The following is a 25745-nucleotide window of genomic DNA, read 5'->3' on the forward strand; positions in this document are numbered from 1 at the left end:
TCTTTGAATATTTCAACAGACCATCAGGATAACACATGATTAACACAAAATGTTTTCATTTTGCCACATGGTTGTCCTTTTGCATTTTTTTTCTTCCGTTAAATAATGAAAACAAAGACTGGATTGGCCTACCAGGATGCCAGGACATTTCCTAGTGAGCTGCACGAGCTGGGGCTGGCCATCTTTTGAATGGTTTCTAGGGTCTAGTCAAGTCACACTGTGAGACAGAGTGGTACACTGTTTTAAGTGCCCAAGGGATTGGAAACTTTTCAGGATTCCATACAGAAATAATTAATCATACAGTTAATGAATTAGCAGTTTATGTTTCAACTTTGCTTATTAGAGAATATATACACAGTATGTATATATATACTATAGACACGCCTGCTACACTAACAGTTTTAATTATTAGCTTTGCTTATGGGGGCAGATTAGATTGACGGAGAATCTTTTGGGGAAAAGCACCTGTTACGTATACTGTGTGGTTCTCCATGATAACGCTGCATATAGCTATGAGACTAATGTGCTCCCTTGTATGTTGATATTAATGCCATATTTGAAACCTGAAGATAAGTGTTTATAGTTTAATCACTGTCTTGCTTTATACGTTGATTTATGTTAATGCAATAAGTTCATAATAAACACTGTTGTTATTATTATTATACTGCATTGTTGTGTGCCATGGCAAGCTACCCTTTTTCAGTACTTTTTGTGAGATATTAGATGCGCTGACAAGGACCATGAGATAACACGTCTCCGGATCACACTTTATATATTATCATTTTCACACTGTGAAAGGGAATCATGGATTAAATTGGGTTGTAGGGTGTCTATATAACAACAGGCTGCCATTTCTATAAATTAAAAAGTAATAAAATATATTTTGGGAAGGAATATCCCAATAATCCCCTTGAGAAAAATAGGGTGTGTACAGATTTAACAGAATATAGGGCTGGACTTCAAATGTTTCATGTGCTGCTTTTTATTCCCAGCCTGGCCCTGAAGGAAGCCTTTATCTGGTTGCTTTGCAGTGACAATAATTTAGACAGTTATAATATTATGATTATTATTATTTTTTTAAATATTGGTTTGTCAAAGGGTTTGAAGAATCTCTTCAATGAGGAATAAATCTACATGAAAGGATGTTCAAAATCCTGACATAAACAGTCTGTCTTTAATTATATCTGTGATAGGTTTATGAAGGCTATGGACAGACAGAATGTACTGCTGGATGTACCTTCACTACTCCAGGGGACTGGACCTCAGGTAAGAGTTATTGCATTTTATAACTGCAGAGTATTAATCTAGCTGAACTCAATAGCTATGGCAGCTCTGATGCTTCCATATGAAAATATAGTACAATCTTCCTCTGCAGTCATCTAATACTTCAAGTAATTAAAAGTAGTAGTAGTAATCATAACAATAAGAATTATAAATAAGTGCAAATTATTTTCTGTCACTTCCTGTTAGTTTTTCCTTAAAGGGACAGTATACACTCATTTTCATATAACTGCATGTAATAGACACTACTATAAAGAATAAGATGCACAGATACTGATATAAAAATCCAGTATAAAACTGTTTAAAAACGTACTTAGAAGCTGTCAGTTTGGCTCTGTTGAAAAGGTAACTGGAAAGCCCACTGCAAGTAGACACTCCCCCCTCCCCCTTCTTTTGCATATGAAAAGACCCTTTACACAAACAGGAGCAAGCTGGAGAAGGTAGCTGACAGTATTCACATAAAACTTTGGGGCTTGGTTAGGAATCTGAAAATCAGAGCAATGTTATTTAAAAATAAGCAAAACTATACATTTATTTTAAAAAAAAACTTTATGGGCTATATAAATAGATCATCTACAACAGTGGCGTCACTAGGGGGGGGTGGGGGGGGCGGCCCGCACCCGGGTGACACCATAAAGGGGGGTGACACCACCACCACCAGCCTGTGTTGTTTTCTGTTATGTTTAACTTTTTATTTCTGAGTAAGTGATTGTGTGGCGTTGTTCGTATCACTTAACTTAACTTCAAGTTCTTTTTAATTAATGTAATATGGGGGGGGGGGGGTCCGACTCTGTCCCGTCCGTGTGAGTGACCCAACCAACGTATGCAGCCACAGACAGACAGTCACGTTCCAATCCTCCTCAGCACATGCAGCACCACCCAGTGAGTAGGAACGTGACCGGAGATGAACAGGGCGCAGGCAGGGAGCAAATAGTGACAACACTAGTGACTGCGCATGCGCAGGACTCAGGAGGAAGACGACGTCACTATAGAGAGAGCGGGAGCAGCCGAGAGCGGGACGACGTGCTGCGACACAACACAACTGTAGTAGGCAGAGCAGCACTGCGGCAGGCTGGTAGGGCGGCAGCAAGCGCCAAGTGCCAAGTGAAAGAGTGAACCACCACCCTGAACGTGAATTAGGGTAAGTCACTGTCTGTCACTGTCAGTGTGTGTCATCATTCATTCATGATCTCAGTCAGTGCTGTGTGTGCGGGGGTCACGTGTCAGATCATCATGTCGGTGTGTACTGTCTGTGACAGACTGACTGACAGTGATCATTCATCATCTTGATCTTCTTCTATTTTTTTAGTAATCTGTCTGATCTATTCTGAGATCAGGACAGGTGAGGGTGGGGAGGTGGTCTGGTGACTGGTCTGGTGGTCAGTGGTCTACACGGTAGTATGATATGATACACACGGTCACCACTGAGTACTAGTACTAGTAGTAAGCCTGGCCAAAAAGTCACACGACACAATCGATTGAAATTCATTCATATTTACAATTGCTTTGCTTACAACAATGTGATTGTGATTTCTTTGTGTATTCATTATCATTTTCTTTTGGGCAAGCAAGCCTTTAAAATGTAAATATTACTATGATCACATTGCTTGAAAGTTTCAGTAAGTAAGTGTAAGGCTGGCCCTTTAATCTTATCAAATAATTGTTTTGTTATCAATAATCCTTCCTGGGAAAGGCATTTAACCAGTCAGTAAAAAAGAAATCTCTCTCCCCAGAGGCACTGAATTGTGTTTCTGTCATTAGGTTCAAGGTTGCATTGCACTTCTAGAGGATTTTAAAAAACCTCTGGAAGTGCAATGCAACCTCCAGCTCCAGGAAGGATTATTGATTTGATGCTTATTATCATATTCAAATAAATAAAAGTAAGATTTATAGCATCAAAGACCTCTGGTGTTAATACTAAACTAATTATTTATTTGCTGTTCTTAATGTTTGTAAATGCAATTAATTACAAAATACAGATGGATGATTAAAGGGACAGTTTACTCAAAAATTTTCTCCCCTTTAATTTGTTCCCAATGATCCACTTTACCTGCTGGAGTGTATTAATTTGTTTACAAGTAGCTCCTTTACCCTTATATTTGCATTTGAAATAGTTGATTTAGCATGTGGTATCCCTACCTATGCTGAAAGTTTGTGGTCCAAGCTATACTAGATAAGCTTTGTAAACACAGCAAGTAGAAGAAACTTCACTCCCAGTGGGATATAGCAGAGATAATGTAATCTAGATATTCTCAGTAGCATCTGATTGGTGGCTGCACATAGATGCCTCATGTGATTGGCTCACCCGTGTTCATTGCTATTTCTTTAACAAAGGATAACTAAAGAATGATGCAAATTAGATAATGGAAGTAAATTGGAATGTTGTTTAAAATTGTATTCTCTGTCTGAATTATGAAAGAATTTTTTTGGTTTTAATGTCCCTTTAAGGGAAAACAATTTGACAGTATACTGTCCCTTTAAATGAACGTAAGTTCCATCTTATCTGTTTTTCTTTTATGGATAATAGATGTCACTTCTAAAGGGGTAAATAGATTAAATGTGAGGGCAGTAGGATCAGGGTGAGAGGGCCCTGATCTCACTGCCCTCAGCTAGCTTTACTGCTTTATGCTGCATATAAATATTTCCTTACAGTATTTGTCCCTAGTAAGACATGCATAAAGTAATATTATATTATTATATTATATTACTATGCATCATGCATGCCTGCCGCCATGTAGAGTCTTAGTAGAGATCAGACAAATGCTGTAAGGCTGGAATCTGTGTTGCAAAAATGCCTGGCAGGAATATACAAAATGTTCAAAAAGCATTATGGTGTTGTTTCTGGTATTTGCTAATTGCTTGGGCTTTATTTGTCATTTGATTTGGCTGTAGAAGCTAACATACCATTTAAAATGTGTATGATTTGGAAATGGTTTATTAGAGGGCAGCGGCTATATAATCATGTATTGCAAGTGCAACACATACATTTTCACATCTTAATCTGTTTGGTTCTATGTATTAGACTACCACCATGGATATCATTGCACTTAGATTTGAAATATAGATTTCAGAATGACATTCTTACCATCTGCTTTTTTTTCTGTTTAGAGTATTAAAATATTATTATTTTTTTTAATCCCTGTATCACTGTTTTCTTTCTTTTCCGTTCCCCCCATTATTTTTCCTTATTAATAACCTGTATTTTATATTTCTTTCCTTTTCTGACTATAACTGGTACAAAAAAAAGCCACAAAAACTCAGAATGATAGTTTATATTTTGTGAATGCTTCTACAGTCGTTAATGATATCCAGGAACATTAACATTTCCTAAAATATTTAGTGAGGCTATCATTAAATACTGTACAAGCAGTCATTCACAAAATATAAACTTTCAGACTTTTTGTGGCCTTTTGTGCTGCAGTCTTTTTTGTGCTGCAAACTTAGGCATACATGCATATTAAATGCAGCATATGTGACTAGAGAATTTTTGTTTTTTTAACTTGAAATAAATAATGTAAGCAATACAGGCCTGTAATATATTACTGCACTCAGTCGGAACATTCTTAAAATGTCATCAAATATTTCGTGAGGCTAAGTGCAAAATTATTACAGGCCTGTATTGCTCACATTACCAACCTACCTAGCTTCACACAGCTGTCACTTGTATTGTATGAGAAGTAGATGCCTGCAATATTATTATATTACAGCCAGACCTGACTGCAGTGCTTGAGTGATTGCTTGTACATGATCTGTAATACATACACTTAATACCATCTGTGATTTAAAGAGAAATCTACTACACCACTGACACCAGTCTTTTAGGTGTTCCTAAACAGCACAGCAAAGTAACAGCACTAGTTCCTGCATGTGTCATGTTCTTTCTGCAGACATGCTGCATTTTCTATGATGACATCTTGGATAAGATCACAGCATGTTCTGAATAGTGTGTGTTGTTTTTTTTTCTAAATGCATCTTAAAAGAATATGAGGATGTATTTTGGTAATGAATGTTCTTGTGGTAAATAAAGCAACTTTTAATGCTTTATTTATGCTTGTGGAATTTTGGGAGTTGTCCTTATCAGCGACAGCCAGTGATCAATTGAGTTGCATACAAGCAAGACTTTTCTGTTAGTTTCTCCAGCTTTCTTGTTATGCTCGTATGTTTTCAGTTCAATTTATCTTGTGCTTATCCAAGTGGTGAAACCCTGCTTCTCTGGAATGCAATAAAACTGATGTTCCTTTTATATGTGGCCATTGGGCTAATTATCATAATTATGGGTCTATAGTACTGGTTTCAAACGTGTCCTCATGCCACCCTAACAAGCCAGATTTTCAGGATATCTGAACTAGAGCACAGGTGAAATAATAAGCTGATTACAATTATTTTACATGCTCTCACCCAAGGTAATCCTAAAAATCTGGCCTGTAAGGGAGGCCTGAGCACTGAGGATATGTTTCATTAACCAGTGGTCTATATAGGTGTAAACATGATATCACTATTGCATTTGTTTAGACGTTTTGGTGAATTCCTAGGAAAACATATATACCATGTCCTTACATCCAAACCCTGACAGAGATATGAAAGTATGAAACCCATTTTTTTTTTCTTTTAAGGTTCAGATAAAGTATATAAATTTAAAAAACTTTGCCATGTGCTTCTATTATGTCATTTGCTTTGTTGTCTTCATATTTTCTATTGAATCGCTACTCGCTAGTATACCTAGATAGGCTTAATAGCAGCAATGCACTATTGGGAGCTAGCTGATGATTGGTGGCTGCACATATCCCTCCAGCTCCCAGTAGTGCTTTGTTGCTCTTTCAACAAAGGAAGGATAGATACCAAAAAATAATAGGCCAATGAGTGATTTGGACTTCTCAAGACTATCCTGAAGCCTTGAGAGCCCACCTTGATTCACCTTGGGCTTGGTGCACAAAGCAGTTGACATTTAAAAAGATTGTAGAACATCAATGAAAAAGCCATTTTGTTTGCTTTAATAGGATATATTTCATTATTATTGCAGGAATATTCTATCATGCCACATGGAGTGCATAAATCAAAGAGGCCAAGTGGATGCCAGCAAAGAAAAGCAAAAGAGGCAAGAACTAAATCAATCAAAACACTTGCTGGATCCATGCTTCAGTATGTTAAAAGACCGGATGATGGCCAGGGTTCATCTAAAGACACTGCTTGTCAGTCTCCGATTGATATAGCTGATTCTTCGGATGCCATTGCTAGCATGCATTCTGCAGAAGAGCAAGAAGTGGAAATGGCAGAATCTGAAGTAGAAGAGCAAGGAGCAGAAATGGCAGAATCTGAAGCAGAAGAGAGTGCTGAAAGTGACTCTAGCCATAGCCATGATACTGTACAAGAGATAATTGCCATTAAGGAGAAAGATTTGCAAATTTTAAGTGATGTTTCTTTCTGGGAGATACCAGTTCCAGACCATTTTCGGGTTGAAATCATCAAAAAGGGAAGTGCTTCTTTTCAGAATAAAGATGGTCCTTTCAGTGTTGTGAAAAGGCCAGATGCAAAAGCTGAAATAAAGGGAGCTGTGCGCCAACTTTCAAAAGAGTGGTTTTACAAGATGATGCCTAATGGCGAGAAAATTCTGCGATCTTGGATGGTTTACTCACCTGTCAGTGAGAATTTATACTGTTTTTGCTGCCGACTGTTTGCCATCAGTGCTACAGATACCATATCCAAATTTGTGACTGGGTTTCAGAAGTGGTGGAAACTGAACCCGAAAGTACATAACCACGAGACATCTGAAGATCACCTACGTTGCCTTGAAAATTGGAAAACTTTGGCAGCAGGACTGAAAATGCACAAAACCATTGATGCCGAAAATATTGCCTTGATGGAAATTGAGAAGAAAAAGTGGAGGGACATCTTGCACAGATTGCTTGACATCACATTGTTTCTTGCCAAACAGAATCTGGCATTCCGTGGCCACAAGGAAGATGAATCTTCATTCAATAAAGGGAACTTTCTTGAGATGGTTGAGATGCTTTCAAAATATGATTCAGTACTGAAAGAGCACCTAATTAGATTAAAGCGGAGCACATGTAAACTTAAAGTATCGGTTTCATATCTTGCACCAAAAACTCAGAATGAGTTTATATGTGTCCTGGCAAATCATGTGAAGGAGAAGCTTGTCATGGAGATAAAGTCTGCAAAGTACTTTGGAATCATGTTTGACAGCACACCTGACATATCCCATACTGACCAGATGTCAGAAGTGATCAGATATGTAAAAATCAGCAATAGGAAAGTTGAAGTAAAAGAAGTATTTCTAGGATTTTTCCCTTTAAAGGGGAAAAAAGCTGCTGACCTCAGTTCTGAAATTCTCAAAAAAATGGAAAGTGATGGATTGGACATAATGATGTGCCGCGCTCAGGGCTATGATAATGCTGCCACTATGGCTGGAAAACATGGAGGTGTACAGTCAATTCTTAAGGAAAAGAACAAAAAAGCTATTTTTAATGGATGTGTGGACCATTCACTCAACTTGTGCGGGCAGCACTCTTTTGCTGAAAATGCATCATGTGTGACATTTTTTGGAACTCTTCAGACAATGTTTTCTTTCTTTTCTGCTTCCACCCATCGATGGGATGTATTAATTGACCATACTGGAATGTCAGTGAAAAGGCTATCAACAACACGCTGGAGTGCTCATCATGCTGCAGTTAAGCCAGTAAAAGAAAAATTTGATAAGTTTGTAGAGGCGATTGGAGATCTTTGTGATCCAGATGAAAATTTGGAGACAAGAGGAGCAGCACAAGTTCTTTTGAATGCTCTCTCTGATTTCACTTTTCTGTGCTACCTGTACTTCTGGTCTGATGTACTTCAGGAAGTTAATGATGCACAGCAGTACCTGCAGACTAAGGGCTTAAGTCTCGACAAAGTGGTGACAAAGCTAGAGACGCTAAGACTTTTTCTGTACGAGGAACGTATTCGCCTAGTGGAAAATGCAATTGAACAGGCTCTTTTAAAATCTGAGGAATATGGAATTGCAGTAGAGAGAAGAGCCAGGTTCAAGAAGAGGATGCCAGGGGAGCAGGCAAGAGATGCTGGACTCAGTCTGCAAGAAGAAAATAAGAGGGGGATGCTTGAGTGCATTGATCGCTTTCATTCTGAAATCCAAAACAGATCAAGAGCCATCATGGAAGTAGCAGGCATGTTTGAGGCAGTTCAAGCTAAGAGTCTCATATCTGCCACTGAAGAAGAATTAAAGGTGTCCATTCCAAAACTGTCCAATTTCTATGATGAGGTATCTGAGAGTGAGCTTTTCCTTGAAATACCAAGGCTGAGAAGGCACCTGAAAGCAGCACAGATTGATCTGGAAGAAGTCAAAGACTGGGCAACATTAGAAGTTTTGACATTTATAGCTAAATGGGACTTCATAGAATCTCTTCCAACCCTGTCACTGAGCCTAAAATTATTTCTGACAATCTGTGTGTCTGTGGCTTCATGTGAGAGGAGCTTTTCAAAGCTTAAACTTATTAAGAATTATCTGCGATCTACGATGGGACAGTCAAGGCTTTCTGATCTTTCGATATTATCCATTGAAAGTGATTTAGCGAAAGACATTGATTTCCATGAAGTAATTAACAATTTCGCAGCTTTGAAGGCCAGGAAAGCAAAGTTCTAATTTAGTTGAGCTGTTCACTAAATACTTGTGTATTTGTTCCTGTTTTATTTATGTTATTTAATTTATTCCTGAAAAGTTTATTGTTACAAATGGGAGTGTATTTGTTCCTGTTTTATTTTTGTGTTATTTAATTTATTTCAGAAAAGTTTAATGTTACAAATTGGAGTGTATTTGTTCCTGTTTTATTTTGTGTTATTTAATTTATTTCAGTAAAGTTTAATGTTACAGTTAGACATGGCATGGGAGTGTATTTGTTCCTGTTTTATTTTGTGTTATTTAATTTATTTCAGTAAAGTTTACATTTTGAAAAAACATTTATCTTTCTAATTCATTTTTTTCATGTATTATTTGAAGGTGTATGTCAAATTGTCACTACTATTGCTATTACATTCAGTGTTATATGGGAGTTACGATTTAGGAGTAACATTAGAAAAAAAAAAAAAATAAGTGTGGAGTGGGGAGGGGGGGGGGGGGTGACACCATGAGATACCGCCCCGGGTGACACCAACCCTAGTGACGCCACTGATCTACAAAACAATTATGCAAAGAAAAAATGAGTGTATAATGTCCCTTTAAACAACTTTTAAATGTAACCCCTTTTTATGTCAAAACATTTTAGTAAGTTTAACTGCTGCTCTATTATATACATTATAGAAAAAAAGAGTAATATATCCCTTTAAACACAAATCGTTTAATTGTATAAATGTGCATTAAATGGTCAATATAATTGTTCTAATATGTCATGTAGGTGTGCTTTATAACTGGAACATAGACATATTCTTACTGAAAATACTTGCATTTTTTAGAATCATGACCAGTTTGTTTTACCCTATTGAACATAATTGCATTATGATAAATGCGTGATGATAAATGAGATTGCATCTAACACAACCAATTTGTTAATTTATTTTTAGGACATGTTGGGGCCCCATTACCTTGTAATTTTATCAAACTTGTTGATGTGGTAGAGATGAACTACTTTGCTTCTAAAGGGGAGGGAGAGGTATGTATTCACTTTTCACTACATTTAATGCATATTTCTTATGTGTGTTATATTTAACTATTTTCGTAGATAAATTAATTGTAGGAGGTAAAGTACAATATAGAGCAGAATAATGAATATTAAAATATGGGACCAAATAAACATTTCTTTCTAATGGTTGTGAGAGTCTACGAGATAATTACACTTGGGAAATACATCGCCTGGCCACCAGGAGGAGGCAAAGAGACCCCATACCAGTGTTTAAGTGTCCCTGTCACTTCCCCTTCCCTTCCCCTTCCCTCCCAGTAGTTCTTTGCCGTGTCAGGAGAGGGAAAGGACAGAGGGGTTTTTAATGTTTCAACCTGCCATAAGCATTGCTGCAGTAGCTGTAGCTGCATATTTTGGTGCAACTTTTTATCTGATCTGATTCGGGTGAATCCCCCTTAGACGACATTCAGGATAAAATTATTTTTTTGAAGAAAGCAAATTCTTTAATCTGTGATGCTATCATTCAGCTCATTCACATTAATGCAAAAAATACAGCTGTAGCAGTTTTGTCTCATAGAGCTCTTTGGCTGAATTCATGGTCAGCTGACATGGTCTTAAAATCCAGACTATTGTCTTTGCCTTTTAAGGGCAAGAGTCTATTTGGTCCGGGTTTAGACTCAATTACTGTAACAAGGGGTAAGGGTGCTTTCCTACCTCAGGAGAAGAAGTCTAGACCTAAGGGGAGGTTTGGAAATCCATCTTGTTCCTTTCTTCAGAACAGGAACCAGTGTTCTTCTCCTTCCCAGAAGACAGAATCTTCCAAACCTATGTGGAGACCAAATCCAGTGTGGAGCAAGCCTAAGCAAAACAAGAAGACTGCTGAAGAGTCCAAATCTGTATGAAGGTATGGCCCCCAATCCGGATTCCACTCCTGTAGGGGGCAGACTAAGCCTTTTTTAGGTCTTTTCAGGACCCTTGGGTCCTAGAGATAATCTCTCAGGGTTACAGAATAGGTTTCAGATGTTGCCCTCCCAGGTGGAGACTCCTCTTGTCACACATTTCTCAAAGACCAGAAAAAGAGCGGCTTTATTTCAGTGTGTTCGAGACCTCAAAGAGATAAAGGTCATATTTCCAGTTCCGTTATAGGAACAGGGCACAGTCTTTTATTAAAATCTGTTTGTTATAACAAAGAAGGAGTGGACTTTTAGACCCATCCTAGATCTAACATCTCTTAACCAGTTTTTGAAGGTCCCATCATTCAAGATTGAAATAATCGGATCAATTCTTCCTCTGGTTCTTCAGGGCCAGTGTATGTCAACAGTGGACCTGAAGGATGCATATTTACATTTTCCAATTCATCAAGATCATTACAAGTTTCTATGGTTTGCCTTTCAAGACAAGCATTATCAGTTTTTGTAGCTCTACCCTTTGGCCTAGCTACAGCTCCCAGTATCTTTACAAATGTTTTGTGAGCTCTTTTGTCTGTAATTTGGGCACAAGCTCCTTACCTGGATGATATATTGGTCCAGGCTCCATCTTTTCCTCTTGCAGTCAGTCATACGGAGAAACTACTTTGTTTTTTTTGCAATCATGGTTGGAAGATAAACGTAAAGAAAAGTTCTTTAACTCTTAAGAAAACAGTGTACTTTTTAGGAGTTATCATAGATTCTGTGGACATGAAGCTATATCTGATGGATCAACATCATCTCAAACTTCAGTCTGCTTGTCAGAGTCTCCAGTCTTCTATTTTCCCATCTGTGGCCAAATGCATAAAAGTCGTGAGGCTCATGGTAGCAGCATCAAATGCAATTCCATTTGCATGATTTCAGTTGTGTCCCCTTCAACTTTGTATGTTACATCAGTGGAACAGAGATCATTCTGATCTATCTCAAATCATCAGATTGGATCCGATAACCAGAGGCTCTCTCTTGATGGATATCCCTGAACCATTATTTCGCGCTATGAGGTTTCTTCGTCCATCGTGGGAGATAATTACCACCGATGCCAGCCTATCAGTTTGGGGAGCAGTTTGGGGTCTCCTAAGGGCTCAAGGTGTTTGAGCTTCTAAGTAAGTGTCCTTACCTATCAACATTCTTGAGCTCAGGGCAATTTTCAATGCATTACAAGTTTGGCCTCAACTTTGCTCTGTACCATTCATCTGTACCATTCATCACTACAGTGGCATGCATCAATCACCCTGCCAATTCAAGAGGTGTCTCACATTCTGTCTTGGGCGGAGACTCATCAATGTACCATCTCTGCCATTCACATTATGAGGGTGGAGAACTGGGAAGCGGATTACCTGAGTTGTCAGGGGCTGCACCCAGGGGAATGGTCTCTCAATCAGGAGATATTTCAGCAGTTGATTGTTTGTTGGGGTCTACCAGAGATAGACCTGATGGCATCTCATCTGAATCACAAGCTGTCTCATACAGATCAAGATGGAGAGATCCACAGGCGGAACTAATAGATGCCATAAGCCTTCATGCTCAAAGATTCTCCAGCTTGGAGAGAAATTGTAGTTCAGACTTCACAAAATAAAAAGGGTGGAACTCTCCAGCACTGCAATATCTCTCTCATTTATGTATGTGAAGCAGAGACAAGCCCAGTATATAGCACTGCATAATATGAGAGTTTTGTTACACTTACATTTTGTGCACTGTATTTCAAATTACTGCACATTATAAACTGGGTCCTTTCAGTATTATTGCATTTAAGCTTTGCACTTTCTTATTTGTATATGTTTGTGATCTAGTAGTTCTGATTATGCTTTGAAAGTTTATGTTACTTTAATTACTTAGGATCATACTTTGTATATGTTTGTATATCTTTTACAAATTACATTGCACTTTGAATGTTCTCCATTGTAAACTGACAGTTTCAGAAAGTGTGAGGGATAGGGCAGTTCCCTGGGCTGAACAGATGAGTTTTCAGGGTATGTCTGAAGCTCTCACACCAGTCTTGTAAAATTTTGTAAGCATTTTAAACAAGCTGGTCTCACTAATTTGTCTAACCAACTGTATGTAGGTGAAGTTTGCTTAAAATTCATCATAGACCTATTTTTACTAACAGAAAAGTAATATATACTAAAATATAGACAAAAGCTCCCTGATCACAACACTTTTTATTTATTATCTATTGACTTGCATTTAGTACTGTGTTGTGCTAACTCTTAAATAACTCCTCGGGTGTGAACACAATTTTTTCTATATGGCCCACATGAACTAGCAGTCTCCTGTTGTGAAAAGCAAATAAAAAAGCATGTGATAAAGGATGTTTTTGGTGGCTTAGAAACAGGCTTAAGAGGTTTAAATGTTATAAAGTATATTAATATATCAATGTTGGCTGTGCAAAGCTGGGGAATGGGTAGTAAAGGTATTATCCTAACTTTTTAAACAATAACAATTTTAGTGTCAACTGTCCCTTTAAATGTACAAAGTTTGAGCCTAATTTGTTAAAGTTACACGGAAACTGTGAAGGCATAATCTGAATTTGTAAAATCACAATTCTAAATACACTGCTGTATACAAAATAAAATAAAAAAATAAAAAATGCTAAATTTAAATGTAATAAAATGTAATCTTAAGGGTAAGGTGATATAAAATATTAAGCAAAAAGTGTAAATGCAGCAGAACTTTCAGTCATGTAGTGTTATATTGCACTGGTCTTGTCTCTCCTTCACATACAGAAATGCAGGAGAAGCAAGAGCAGTAAAGCAAAATCTGCCTTTTGAATATTTTACTAGGGATCTCGCAGAGCTGGAGGATCATTTTAGAATTTCTCACCTGAGTGAAGAGGTTTTTAATTTCAGGGCCTTCTTGTCCCCAAGGAGGTATCATCTGGTTTATGTATTTCCTCCAATAGTTTTTCTTCCCAGAGTGGTGGCACGAATTAGGCAGGAGAATGTGTCAGCTATTCTGATAGCTCCAACTTAGCCATGAAGGACCTGGTATGCTGACCTAGTACCCATGTCCAGCTCTCCTCATTGGCACCTTCCTTAGTTTCCAGACCTTCTCACTCAAGTTCCCTTCTTTTATCAGAACCTGCAATCTCTCATCTTGACTGCTTGGGAGGTTGAATGGTTGATTTTGACTCAGAGAGGTTTCTCTGACTCTGTGATAGATTCCTTAATCCAGGCTCACAAACCTGTTACAAGAAGGATCTACTAAGATTTTAGAAGGTTTACCTTTCTTGGTGTTCTGTAAGAGGTTATTCTTGACATTCTTTAAGGATACTTCATATTCTTCAGTTCCTTCAGGAGGGTCTGGATAAGGGTTTATCAGCTAGCTCTCTTAAGGGTCAGATTTCAGCTCTTTCTGTTTTACTTCATAGAAAGTTAGCTCGCATACCGGATATTCAAGCTTTTGCTCAAGCGCTGGTCAGAATCAGGCCGATTGTTAAACTAGTTTCTCCCCCTTGGAGCCTTAATTTTGTCCTTAGAATTCTTCAATCTCCTCCATTCGAACTAATGCATTCTTTGGATGTTAAGCTAATTTCTTGGAAGGTTCTCTTTTTGTTGGCTATCTTTCCAGCTAGAATAGTTTCGGAATTGTCAGCATTGTCTTGTGACCCACCTTATTTGGTGTTCCATCAGGACAAGGTGGTTTTATGTATGATTCCTGTTTTTTTTTACCGAAAGTGGTTTCTACAAAAAATATAGATCAGGATATTGTGGTTGTTTCTTTATGTCCTAATCCTAAGTCTTCAAATGAAAGACTGTTACACAATTTAGAGGTTGACAGGGCATTAAAATGTTATATACAAGCTACAATTTTTTTTTGTCTATCTCATAGTCTATTTGTAGTATTTTTAGGACGTTGCAAGGGCCAGAAGGCTACTTCCACGTCTTTAGAAAAAAGAGTCTGGGGAGCGCTAAAAAAATCTAGGTGATAAGGATTAGATGTACACAAAATTGTATAACACACAAAATGTATTTTACATCAGAGATAAATATAAACCTCAGCACATAGCTACTAAAAATTCTATATAAAACCTGAAATTCATAACTTAAAAACAGACACTTAGTCATATTGTGGTGACAATAATAATTAAAATATTAAACCAGTTTTAAAAAATCCGTCTGAGCATAGGCAGACCTCTGAAAAGATATTGGTTCAAATGTGCTTGATGTGCAATGTGGTGTCACTTGGTCCATGAGTGATAAATTAACAAGCCTTCTTGTGAAATGTGGTCAAAGTTATTGTGAAGGCAAATGAAACCTGTTATTGGTTCAAATTAGCTTGATGTGCAGTGTGGTGTCACATAGTTCGTGAGTTATAGAATAACAATCCTTATTGTGAAGGCAGATAAAGCCTGTTTGTTGAATAAGTGAAAGTGTAAAGATGACCCCTCTAACCCTCTTACCGGACCTCCGTGTTGTTCTCAGCCACGACTAATACCACTGATTCTCTGACTGCATATGAGCTCCAAATCTGCTGCTAACTTCCAGCGTGTTTGTTCTCTGTGTCTCAGCGTCTCACTCAGACTGATGCGGTCACGAGATCTTTCTGAATCTCCTGATTGGCTAACAATCAAAAAGTTCCAATTTTCCAGTCTTTAATCAAATATTGGAGAGTGCACTCTCAGACTTGAATCCAGTTCAGATAGATTTGTTTTACGCGTTTCGGTGCTGTATCCTGCACCTTTATAAAAAGTTTATAGCTGTTGGATTCAAATACTGTGGTTTTTATATCCTTTTGGACTCCTCCTATCCAATTTGCTCTCCCAGAATTTAAAGGGGCATATTGTGAATTAACATATTAATTACAAGTGTTCTTCTCTTTCAAAGTCGTATTGGTGATTTTCAACTTACTTTTGATATAAAGAAGCTTTACAATAGACTGCATTTAGCTCATATGTTAAAATTAAAAATAATCTATATGAGATAGTTCATGTTAAATACACATTCAACAGACAGGATATGTTAATAATTTTGTTATCTTTATAATGATCTATACTATATTGTAGTATGCTATAGTCCTATTGTTATTCCTGCTGCTATATGAATGGATTAAGGTCGAAATCTGCATTCAAACCATTAGGGGTTAGTGTTTTGAATTTAAAAATTAATTCTGCTTCTGCATATTGCAGATCTTTTTCTAGAACTTTACCTCTGTTCTTAACCAATTTCTTACTTCCCCAATATTGCAACCCTGTTACTTTTTGGCTGTGAACTTCTTTGAAGTGTTTTGACAGTAAGTGTTTGCAGTTACCCCATTTTATTTTTAAGAGGTGTTCTCTGATTCTATCTCTTAATGGGCGACTTGTCTGACCTAAATACTGGTAATTGCATGTACACTGTATCAGTGCTTTTTTGTGAAAAAAAAAAAAAAAAAAAAGTGCCGGTAGTCAAAAAAGGTGCCGGTACTCATTGATTATTGATTGATACATTCTGCTATGTAACTTTGAGAAAAGCAAAGGGACAACATTATTTACAATTTTTGATATATTTTGCAGCCCCCTATTGTGAAAACTAGAGTATTTACATGATGATTACAAATATTACCTGTTATGAGTTAGCATAAGTGGCGGTACTCAGTATCGGTGAGTACCACCCACAAAAAAAGCCCTGCACTGTATGAGGTATATCACATTATGATCTGTGCTGATGTTCTCATTAATTTGACTTCATATTTATTATGGGTTGCTAATACTTTTTTAGTTTTTTTGCTGTACTGGCATGCCTTGCATTTCAAACAAGGAAAACATTTTTTTTATTTTATTTCCTTTTAGATCAATATCTTTTAGTCCCTTATTATTAAATTGACTGGGTGCAAGAATGTTCTTTAAATTTCTAGCTTTTTTATAAATGATTTCTGGGCGTTCCTCTATTAGGTCACTGAGAAGGAGATCTTTCCTCACCAGGTGCCAGTGTTTATTAAGTATCTTTCTAATGAGTTTATGATCTTCACTGTATGTGTATTTGGATTCTGTGTTTTTTTAGTTTTATTCTTGTTCTTGTATTGTAACATATTCATTCTGTTCTTTTTACCAGCAACTTGTTTGGCCTCTTGGACTTTTATAGCATTATAGCCCCTATCTATAAACTTTTGTTCTAAGATGTCTGCCTGATGCTCATAGTCCTTGATTTCTGTGTGCAATTTTGTTCTGGCCCTTAAGAACTGTTCTTTTGGGATGTTTTCAATCCATCTCTCTAGGTGGCAGCTGTTATAATATACATAATTGTTTGCATATTGAAATAGGTTTCTGTTAAAATGTTATTATTTTCAATTTTTATATCCAGAAAATTAATTGATGTTTTACTCTGTTCGTGTATAAAACTCAGACCCCAATCGTTAGTATTTAGGTCTTCAAATAATAAATGTAAAAGTTCTAGATCACCATTCCAAATTATAAATAGATCATCTATATAGCGTTTAAAGAGCACAAGGTTTGCACTCCAGGGGGAATTTTCAATATGTTCCTGTTCGAATAGACCCATAAATAAGTTGGCGTAACTGGGTGCAAACCTTGTGCCCATTGCCGGCCCTTTAATTTGTAAGTGAAAATCCCCATTAAAATTGAAATAGTTGTTGTTAAAATAAAATAAATACAACCCAATATAAATTTAACCTGTGAATTTTGCATTTCAAAATCCCCATTTAGAAATTGATCTATAGCATTTAAACCAAGTTGGTGCTCAGTGTTTGTATATAAAGAGTTGACGTTGCATGTGAGCAAAATGTATTGGTTTTTCCATACTATATTTTGTAAATTTGAGAGAAAGTCAGTGGTGTCCCTTAGCTATGACAGGAGGGTTTGTACATAATTCTGTAGAAATTGATGCACATATTGGGACATATTTTAGGTCAAAGATCCTATACCCGAAAATTATGGGGCGTCCTGGGGGTTTGATCAAAGTTTTATGGATCTTAGGGAGATAGTAAAATATGGGCGTTTTTGGATTTATAATGTTTAAGAATCTATATTCTTCATTGTTAATAATTCCCATCTCCCTTGCATCATCTATTAATTCTACAAAATGTTGTATTTGTGAATGAATAGGGTCGTGATTAAGTTTTTTGTATGTTTTTTTTGTCTGTTAACAATCTATTTGCTTCTATTATATAGTCTGATGTGTTTAAAATCACAACTTCTCCTCCTTTATCCGCTGCTTTAAAGATTATCCTGTTATCCTCTTTTAATTCTTTGACAATTTGTTTCTCTTTTTTTGTCAAATTATATTGTACTTTTCTATTTATTTTACTTTTTTTTCCATATCTTCCTTCACTTGTTTCTCTAAGAGTTCCAAATATTTTCCCTTATCATGTAGCGGATATTAGCTCGATTTGGGTTTCAATGTAGTGTGGATAAACTTATTATGGGGCTCTGATCTACCTTGCAGTACTTCTCTTTCTATTGGGGTTTTCTGGAAGTGTCTCTTTAGTGTTAACTTTCTAACAAATTGGTTTACATTAATCATAGTCTCAAACTTGTTTAATCTGCTTGTGGGTGCAAATGAAAGGCCTTTACTTAAAACCCTTTCCTGTTCTTTATTTAATTGAACATCACTTAAGTTAAATATTCCACATTTTGTATCTTCTGGTATTATTTCTGTTTTTGCAGTGTTTTACTTCTTCCTCCCCCTCTACAGCCTCTTTTCTTCTTTTTCTTTCACTTTGATTTTCTTGTTTCTTTTGATTTTCTATTTGTAATAATCTCGATGTCCCTGATGTTTGGGAACCCATCTCTAAAAAAGAATCCTTACAATTGGTTGCATCTTCATTTATTAATGGTTAAAATCTTTTATTGGTTGGTATATTCCAATCAGAGCCTCTGGAGTGATTCTGTCCTGAGTTCTTATTAGTCCAGTAGTTACCTCTTCTATGTTGTTCCCTATTAGGTTAGTGGAGTTTACTCTTATTTTGGTGTGGTATTCTATTTTGGTAACTCTGGTGGTTTGGATACCCTCCATAGTTATCATTTGAAGTATTATGGTATGGTGTTCTATTCTGGTAACTCTGATAATTCTGATACCCTCCATAATTATCATGTGTAGTATTTTTCTGTCTCTAGTAAATTTTTATCTTTATATTCTTCATAGTCATTGTGTACATATTCATTCTTATCTCTAAAATTACTTTCTCTCTTTCCTTGCCATTTTTTGTGTGTTCTGGTTATTATTTTTTGGTGTCCTATTATTATGTGTATTCCAACTCTGTCTAGAGTTATTTTCCTTTTTCTGATTCTCTTTTTTAAATAGAAGAAATATATTCTATACTTCTGCATCTTTGTTGTTTTGGTTGTGGAGTTTGATTCGCATGGCTTACTTGGAGGTGGTTCAACAACCTCTGGTAAGAATTACAGTTCATTCTAATCACTGTCTCCACTTCGGTAGAGCAGATCTTCCGGGCTGCAACTTGGTCTTCCCTACATACTTTCACAAAGGTCCTTTAGGCTGTGGTTCCTGGTGAATAGGTGCCTGCCTTATTTAAAAAAAGGTTTTATCCCACCCATATCTGTGGACTTCTCAGCTTGGGCATTGTTTCCAAAGTGTAATTATCTTGTGGACTTTCACAACCATTAGAAAGAAAACATGTGAGAGTCTACAAATTTATCCAATTTTATTTTTTCAGTTGGTGGTGGCAGCTTTAGTTTGCACCTCTTTTTCCCCTTCTGTTCCTTTTTTTCTTCCTATACTCGGCTCTATGCACTACTGGGAGGGAAGGAGTAGTGACAGGGATACTTAAACTCTGGTATGGGGTGTCTGCCTCCTTCTGGTGGCCAGGTGATGTATTTCCCAAGTGTAATTATCTTGTAGACTCTCACAACCAAGAAAGAAATTAATTTATCAGGTACAAATAAATTATATTTTTGTGTCAGTTTGTCACATATAAAATTTAAGATTTTTTTTTTTTGGTGGGCTAATTAAGGAATGTCTTGTATATGCTTACTCAATAGCCATCTCTTTTTTTCCAATTATTTTCCCCCTCCATGAGTCACTCATTCCTCTCCTATTCATTCTTCATTCTTAAATGAACAGGTCCTATTCTACTGTCAATCTTAAATCAACAGGTCCTATTCTACTGTTATTCTTAAATTAACAGGTCCAATTCCACTGTCATTCTTAAATTAGTAGGTCTGATTCCACCGTCAATCAATGGAATCAATGGGTCCTAATCCACCATTTACCCACCAACAACATCCTCACCTTAATATTGCCTGCCAGTTTAATCACCATATCCTGCTCATGTTTACTCTTACTGTTTACTTTCAAATCTATGTTTTCAATCTGTTTAATTAGCCATCTATTTTTTACAATTATTTTCCTTCTCCATGACTCACTCCTTCATCACTGGTTTTATTTTGGTATTTTTCTTATTCTCCACTTATTTTCCCATTTCATTCAGTTTTCTCCATTGAATTTGTCTCTGCTTAATTCAGCTTAACTCTCTACTCCCACTCATTCCATACTTCATTTAATTATGTTAACTCTTCACCTAATTTTCTCCTTTGATTTATTCCTACTTTCTCATATCCACTTCAATATTAATAATTGTAATATTTATACTGCACTCTTTTTTTTACTAAAGGAGTCTCAAAGTGCTTAGAATATATGCTTTGGTTATCAATAAAAAAACTTTCCTGTAAGCCTCTAGCCTTGAAATACCGAAAGCGATAGAATTAACCTACGCCATTGATGTGAAACTTTGGGAATCTGTATTCAATTATCAGGCTTATTTACCTTCAGGTGATAAAAAGGCTGTTACCCAACTGATGATGAAAGTGCTGCAAATGTTGGTTCATCTTCTAAAGTTACTAAGACTAAGACTCCTCCAAAATAGAAGATGGACTCAGATGTAATTCTCAATGATAAAGGTTTTAGAATAATCAGTTATGCTGATGTGGATCCAGTATGCCATTTGCATCCTCAACAACACAAATGCTGTGGAATGCCAACAGGCCATCCTCATAAAAATAACAAAAAACATAAAGGGACATGATTTTAATGAGGTTGGTAAAGTAAAAGGGCATTTTTAAGCCAATCTTCTGCATCCATTATGTCTTCAGGCTTCAAAACCACAATACATGGATATTATCCATTTTCTTTAAGGCTGTCTACTTACAGGAAACTTGATCATTCTATTTTACTAGATTCCTATCTTTCTATTTTTATTTACATTACTCTTTATTGGTACCATCAATTCCTCTGTCAAGGACAGCTTTGGAAGCTTTTATTGCCTGCCATTTTTACTATCATAAAAATCATAAAACTGTCATTACGTTTCTCTTGTGGGCTATACCTCATAATTCACCTTAATAACATTATTGCTGACATTCAGTAGAAGGTCTTCTGGCCTCACCCATTTAGGCCATATACCCAGAGCAAGTCCACTGTATGACCAAATGTACGTCTTATTTGTATTTTTATTGCATGTTCTATTCCAACCATGTTTTTCTTTCAACATGGAAGTGGAGATTGTAAATAGTTAAAGAATCCAATTCAAAGCCTGTCCATGTCATGAGACAACAACTATGTGTGTACTTTGGAAGATGACAGAGATAGTATAAGTGGCCTGTATTATGTAGGTAAAATACAAAAACTTAGAAAGAGATAATTAGACAATCAGATCATTATCTCATGTTAGCCAGGGGACCTCAACCAAAATGCCCATGAAACTGAAAATCCCCAGGGCATAGTGCAACACAAGCACTGGTATATCCATCAGACCTCAAGATTCACAAGCTAGTAGTAATAAAAATGCAATTTACAGATTGCGAGAATGATGTATATAGCAAGATTTAAAAAGATGCACGGCGTGAATGGATGTGTGCAGTGATATGTATTTCTGCCAAAATGCCTTTATCCATATTCATGTTTTACCTCCTATTCAAAACGACTTGCAACAATCACAAACATGTATGGAATTGAAAATGTAAATACCAAAAAAAATGTTATCTTTGTGTAAAAACCATATAAACATTTGTGTCTTTGCATATAAAAGTTTTTAACTTTACATGAAAACTATATCAAATGTAACTTTGTCAAAACACTTGATTAAGAATAGTGTTGATTATTATAGATGTTACTTATTATTATTTGTTATCTGTATTTGTAATATAGCACCTCTGAATGTCAAGGTCATTCTAAAATTGCTGAAATATTAACCCCAATCTACCACAGTTTTTTATGTCAATTCAGACATCAAAGAGGTTGGTGTTCAAAATAGCAAGCCCACTTGCACATCAACTCCCTTAAACGTTTACCAAAATTCTTTAGCTCAAAAGTTTTGCTTGGCACAACTTCAAATGCAACATTGTCCTGTAAATGGACAATCTGACCATAGTCCATACAAGCTTTAAAATACAAAGATACATCCGTTTACAAATTAATCCAAACAGTGTATCCATATGGAAAGATGCATTATGATATGGGGTAATCATTAAGAGTCTCAAAAATAAGGTGACATTCTGGAACTCTTGGTTTATCTGCAATTCCAGTTAAGTGCTCTTCTTGAAATTCTTGAATTGTTATAAGCATTTCTCCTTAGACTTATTTCTGTCTCTCCAAAACCACTTTTTCATTTGCCATCCAGATATATAGACTAGAAGGGTCAACAGTCATCACTTTCCTTGAGTAGTGACCTGTTTCAGGGTCATATGTATTCCCTTATTTATGATCACTCAAGTAATCCTCATCATGTGATGCTTTCCTTGAACATTCTGTTCTTCTTGCCCTCCTGCCACTGAAAATTGATTACCTTCTCTGGGATCTTTTATTGGATACATATGGCCTCACAATCTAAAAACACATAATACTTCTACCCGAGACAATCTCAAGCCACCATGGGGTGCTGTTCCAATTACTTTCCATTTCTTAGTTAAAAAAAATTCCATAAGAAAACTTGGTTATGTGGATTTCTGATATATTTTCACTGTATTAACCCCAGCTTTAGCTGAAAAATAAGTCAATTGCACAGGCTTTTTGAACTTTTCTATTTTGACAGACACCATTTATTGTGGACACATTTGTACCACTTTCAGCAACCCCCCCCCCCCCCAAAAAAAAATAAAAATAAAAATAAACATAAAAACTGCCCTTAAAGGGACACTGTACCCAAAAATTTTCTTTCGTGATTCAGATAGATCATGTAATTTTAAGCAACTTTCTAATTTACTCCTATTATCAAATTTTCTTCATTCTCTTGGTATCTTTATTTGAAATGCAAGAATGTAAGTTTAGATGCCGGCCCATTTTTGGTGAACAACCTGGGTTGTCCTTGCTGATTGGTGGATAAATTCATCCACCAATAAAAAAGTGCTGTCCAGAGTACTGAAACCAAAAAAAGCTTAGATGCCTTCTTTTTCAAATAATGATAGCAAGAGAACGAAGAAAAATTGATAATAGGAGTAAATTAGAAAGTTGCTTAAAATTGCATGCTCTTTCTGAATTACAAAAGAAAAAATTTGGGTACAGTGTCCCTTTAATAAAAAAGAGCCCCCTTAAACAAAAGTTCTCCTGATAAAAAAATACACCTAACCCCCCAAAAAACAAAAACAAAATACACCTAAAAAAGCCCCATAAACAAAGTTGTTTGCCAGGTTGTTTATGGGCTTTTAAAGTGTATTTTTTTAGCGGGGGCTTTGTTTTTGTTGCTTTTTATATTTAGTTGTTTTATAGGACTTTTGGTTTTTGGGGGTTTTAGGTGTAGTTTTCTTGGGGCTTTTAAGGCATATTTTTTAGGGGGCTTTTTACATTAAACCAAAATTACCCTGTTAAACTGTGTGATAAGATTACTGACAAGACTTGAATCCATCCCATGAGATAATGATAATGTTTTGAAGGATTTTAAAATGTTTGATACTTGATAACAAATAATCTGACAGTAATTTAAATACTGCATTTATGTTGGTACCGCCTTAAATGTTGTATAATAGTGATTTTTACCATGTATAACACATACATTTTTTCAGATATGTGTCAAAGGACCAAATGTCTTTAAAGGTTACCTTAAAGACAAGATAAAAACAATGGAAGCATTGGACAATGATGGTTGGCTTTACACTGGAGATATTGGAAAGTGGCTGCCAGTATGTAATATTTAGCATTTATTTTTTATAAGAAATAAAGTCATATTTTAATGCACTGTGAATGTTTGATTCTTTGAATTCTAAAGTAAAATAGCATATTGTTATATTTTATATGATTACATTGTCTTTTTCAAGTGTCCATCTCAAAATAATTTTATAGACTCATAAAAACAGTTTTAAATGTATATTATTACATAGAGTAAAATAGATCATTGCTCTACAAAGTGTATTTATTTGAATTTAATGTTACACATTATAAATGATTAATTTCTATTTATTATGTAAATGTCTTATAAATAGAAATGATAAATGTCTATTCAGAAATATAGAAGGATTTATATTTTTGTATGTCTGTATTAAAAAAATATTTGCATCATATTTAATTACATGATTTAAGTAGTATTCATTAGCTTTTTTATATGTCACCTACAGAATGGAACACTTAAAATTATAGACCGGAAAAAACACATATTCAAACTGGCACAAGGAGAGTACATTGCTCCAGAAAAAATTGAGAACATTTATATCCGTAGTGAACCAGTATCGCAAATATATGTCCATGGAGACAGCCTGCAGGTAAGCCTTAGTTGCAACTTAATGTGTATTAATGTGTTTGTGCATTTGAAGTAACCATATTTGTTATGCTAGCTAGATTCAATGGCCTATATTTAACAAGGTCTGGCGGACCTGATCCGACAGTGCGGATCAGGTCCGCCAGACCTTGCTGAATACGGAGAGCAATACGCTCTCCGTATTCAGCATTGCACCAGCAGCTCACAAGAATTGCTGGTGCAACGCCACCCCCCGGCGATGTCTGTCCGCCTGCTCAGAGCAGGCGGACAGGGTTATGGAGCAGCAGTCTTTAGACTGCTGCTTCATAACTGGTGTTTCTGGCGAGTCTGAAGACTCGCCAGAAACACGGGCCCACAAGCTCCCTATGGAGCTTGTTAAATGGGCCCCACAAAGTACTCAAAGATATTCCAGTGAGAATGATCTCTCCATTTCTAGTGATATATGAAGTTGATTAAGCAGGTTGATGAAGAGGATTAAATATTAGTAAAGCAGCTCTTTAGACACTGCTGTTGAAAGAGATACAAAGAAATCAATTATTTTGTTGGAAACTACACTAATAAATAAATAAATAAATAAAATATGGGCTATAGAAGTAGCTGACTACTTTTAGAAAATACTTCAGAATTTAAAGGGACAGAAAACCCCAACATTTTCTTTCATGATTTAGATAGAAACTACAATTTTAAACAACTTTCCATTTTACTTCTATTATCAAATAATCTTCATTCTCTTGTTATCCTGAAGTTACAGCATTGCACTTCTAGCTGAACACATCTGGTTAGCCAATCATAAGAGATAAATGTGTGCAGGTACCAATAAGCAGCTAGCTCCCACTAGTGTAGGATATGTGCATATTCCTTTTCAACAAGGAATACCAAGATAATGAAGTGCATTTGAAAATAGAAGTGAATTTAAAAGTGTCCTAAAATAACATACTCTTAATTTTGACTTTCCTATCCCTTTAACTATGCAAGTTTTTCCTTGCAGCGAGTTTATGTACTGATGATACTGAAGAGATTAGATGATGCTTGCTACCAGATGATTTTATTTGATAGGTATAATAATCTGAAACAAATAATTTTAAATGAAATTAACTTTCAAGTTTAAACTTAAAGACACGAAGCAGTGAAAACAATTGCATGTTTCCCACAACATTACATTTGACTGGGAAGTGCCATGAATGTGAATTATATGCCCATGTTAATTCTGCTGTAAAGCTTACAGTGAATGTCAACTTTC

At 36.0% G+C, this 25745-nt stretch overlaps 1 protein-coding gene across 2 annotated transcripts in view; it reads left to right on the forward strand.

Annotated features, from left to right (window-relative positions):
* ACSL6 (acyl-CoA synthetase long chain family member 6) overlaps positions 1-25745 on the forward strand; it is a 166892-nt gene that overhangs the window by 121934 nt on the left and 19213 nt on the right. For both annotated transcript variants that reach the window (XM_053717195.1, XM_053717194.1), the window contains exons 14-17: positions 1194-1266; positions 9847-9935; positions 23817-23933; positions 24366-24509. In XM_053717195.1, the coding sequence (XP_053573170.1) occupies positions 1194-1266; positions 9847-9935; positions 23817-23933; positions 24366-24509 (423 nt within the window). The remainder of the gene's footprint in view (positions 1-1193; positions 1267-9846; positions 9936-23816; positions 23934-24365; positions 24510-25745) is intronic.

Source organism: Bombina bombina, chromosome 6 (assembly GCF_027579735.1).
Source record: "Bombina bombina isolate aBomBom1 chromosome 6, aBomBom1.pri, whole genome shotgun sequence".
Classification (NCBI taxonomy): domain Eukaryota; kingdom Metazoa; phylum Chordata; class Amphibia; order Anura; family Bombinatoridae; genus Bombina; species Bombina bombina.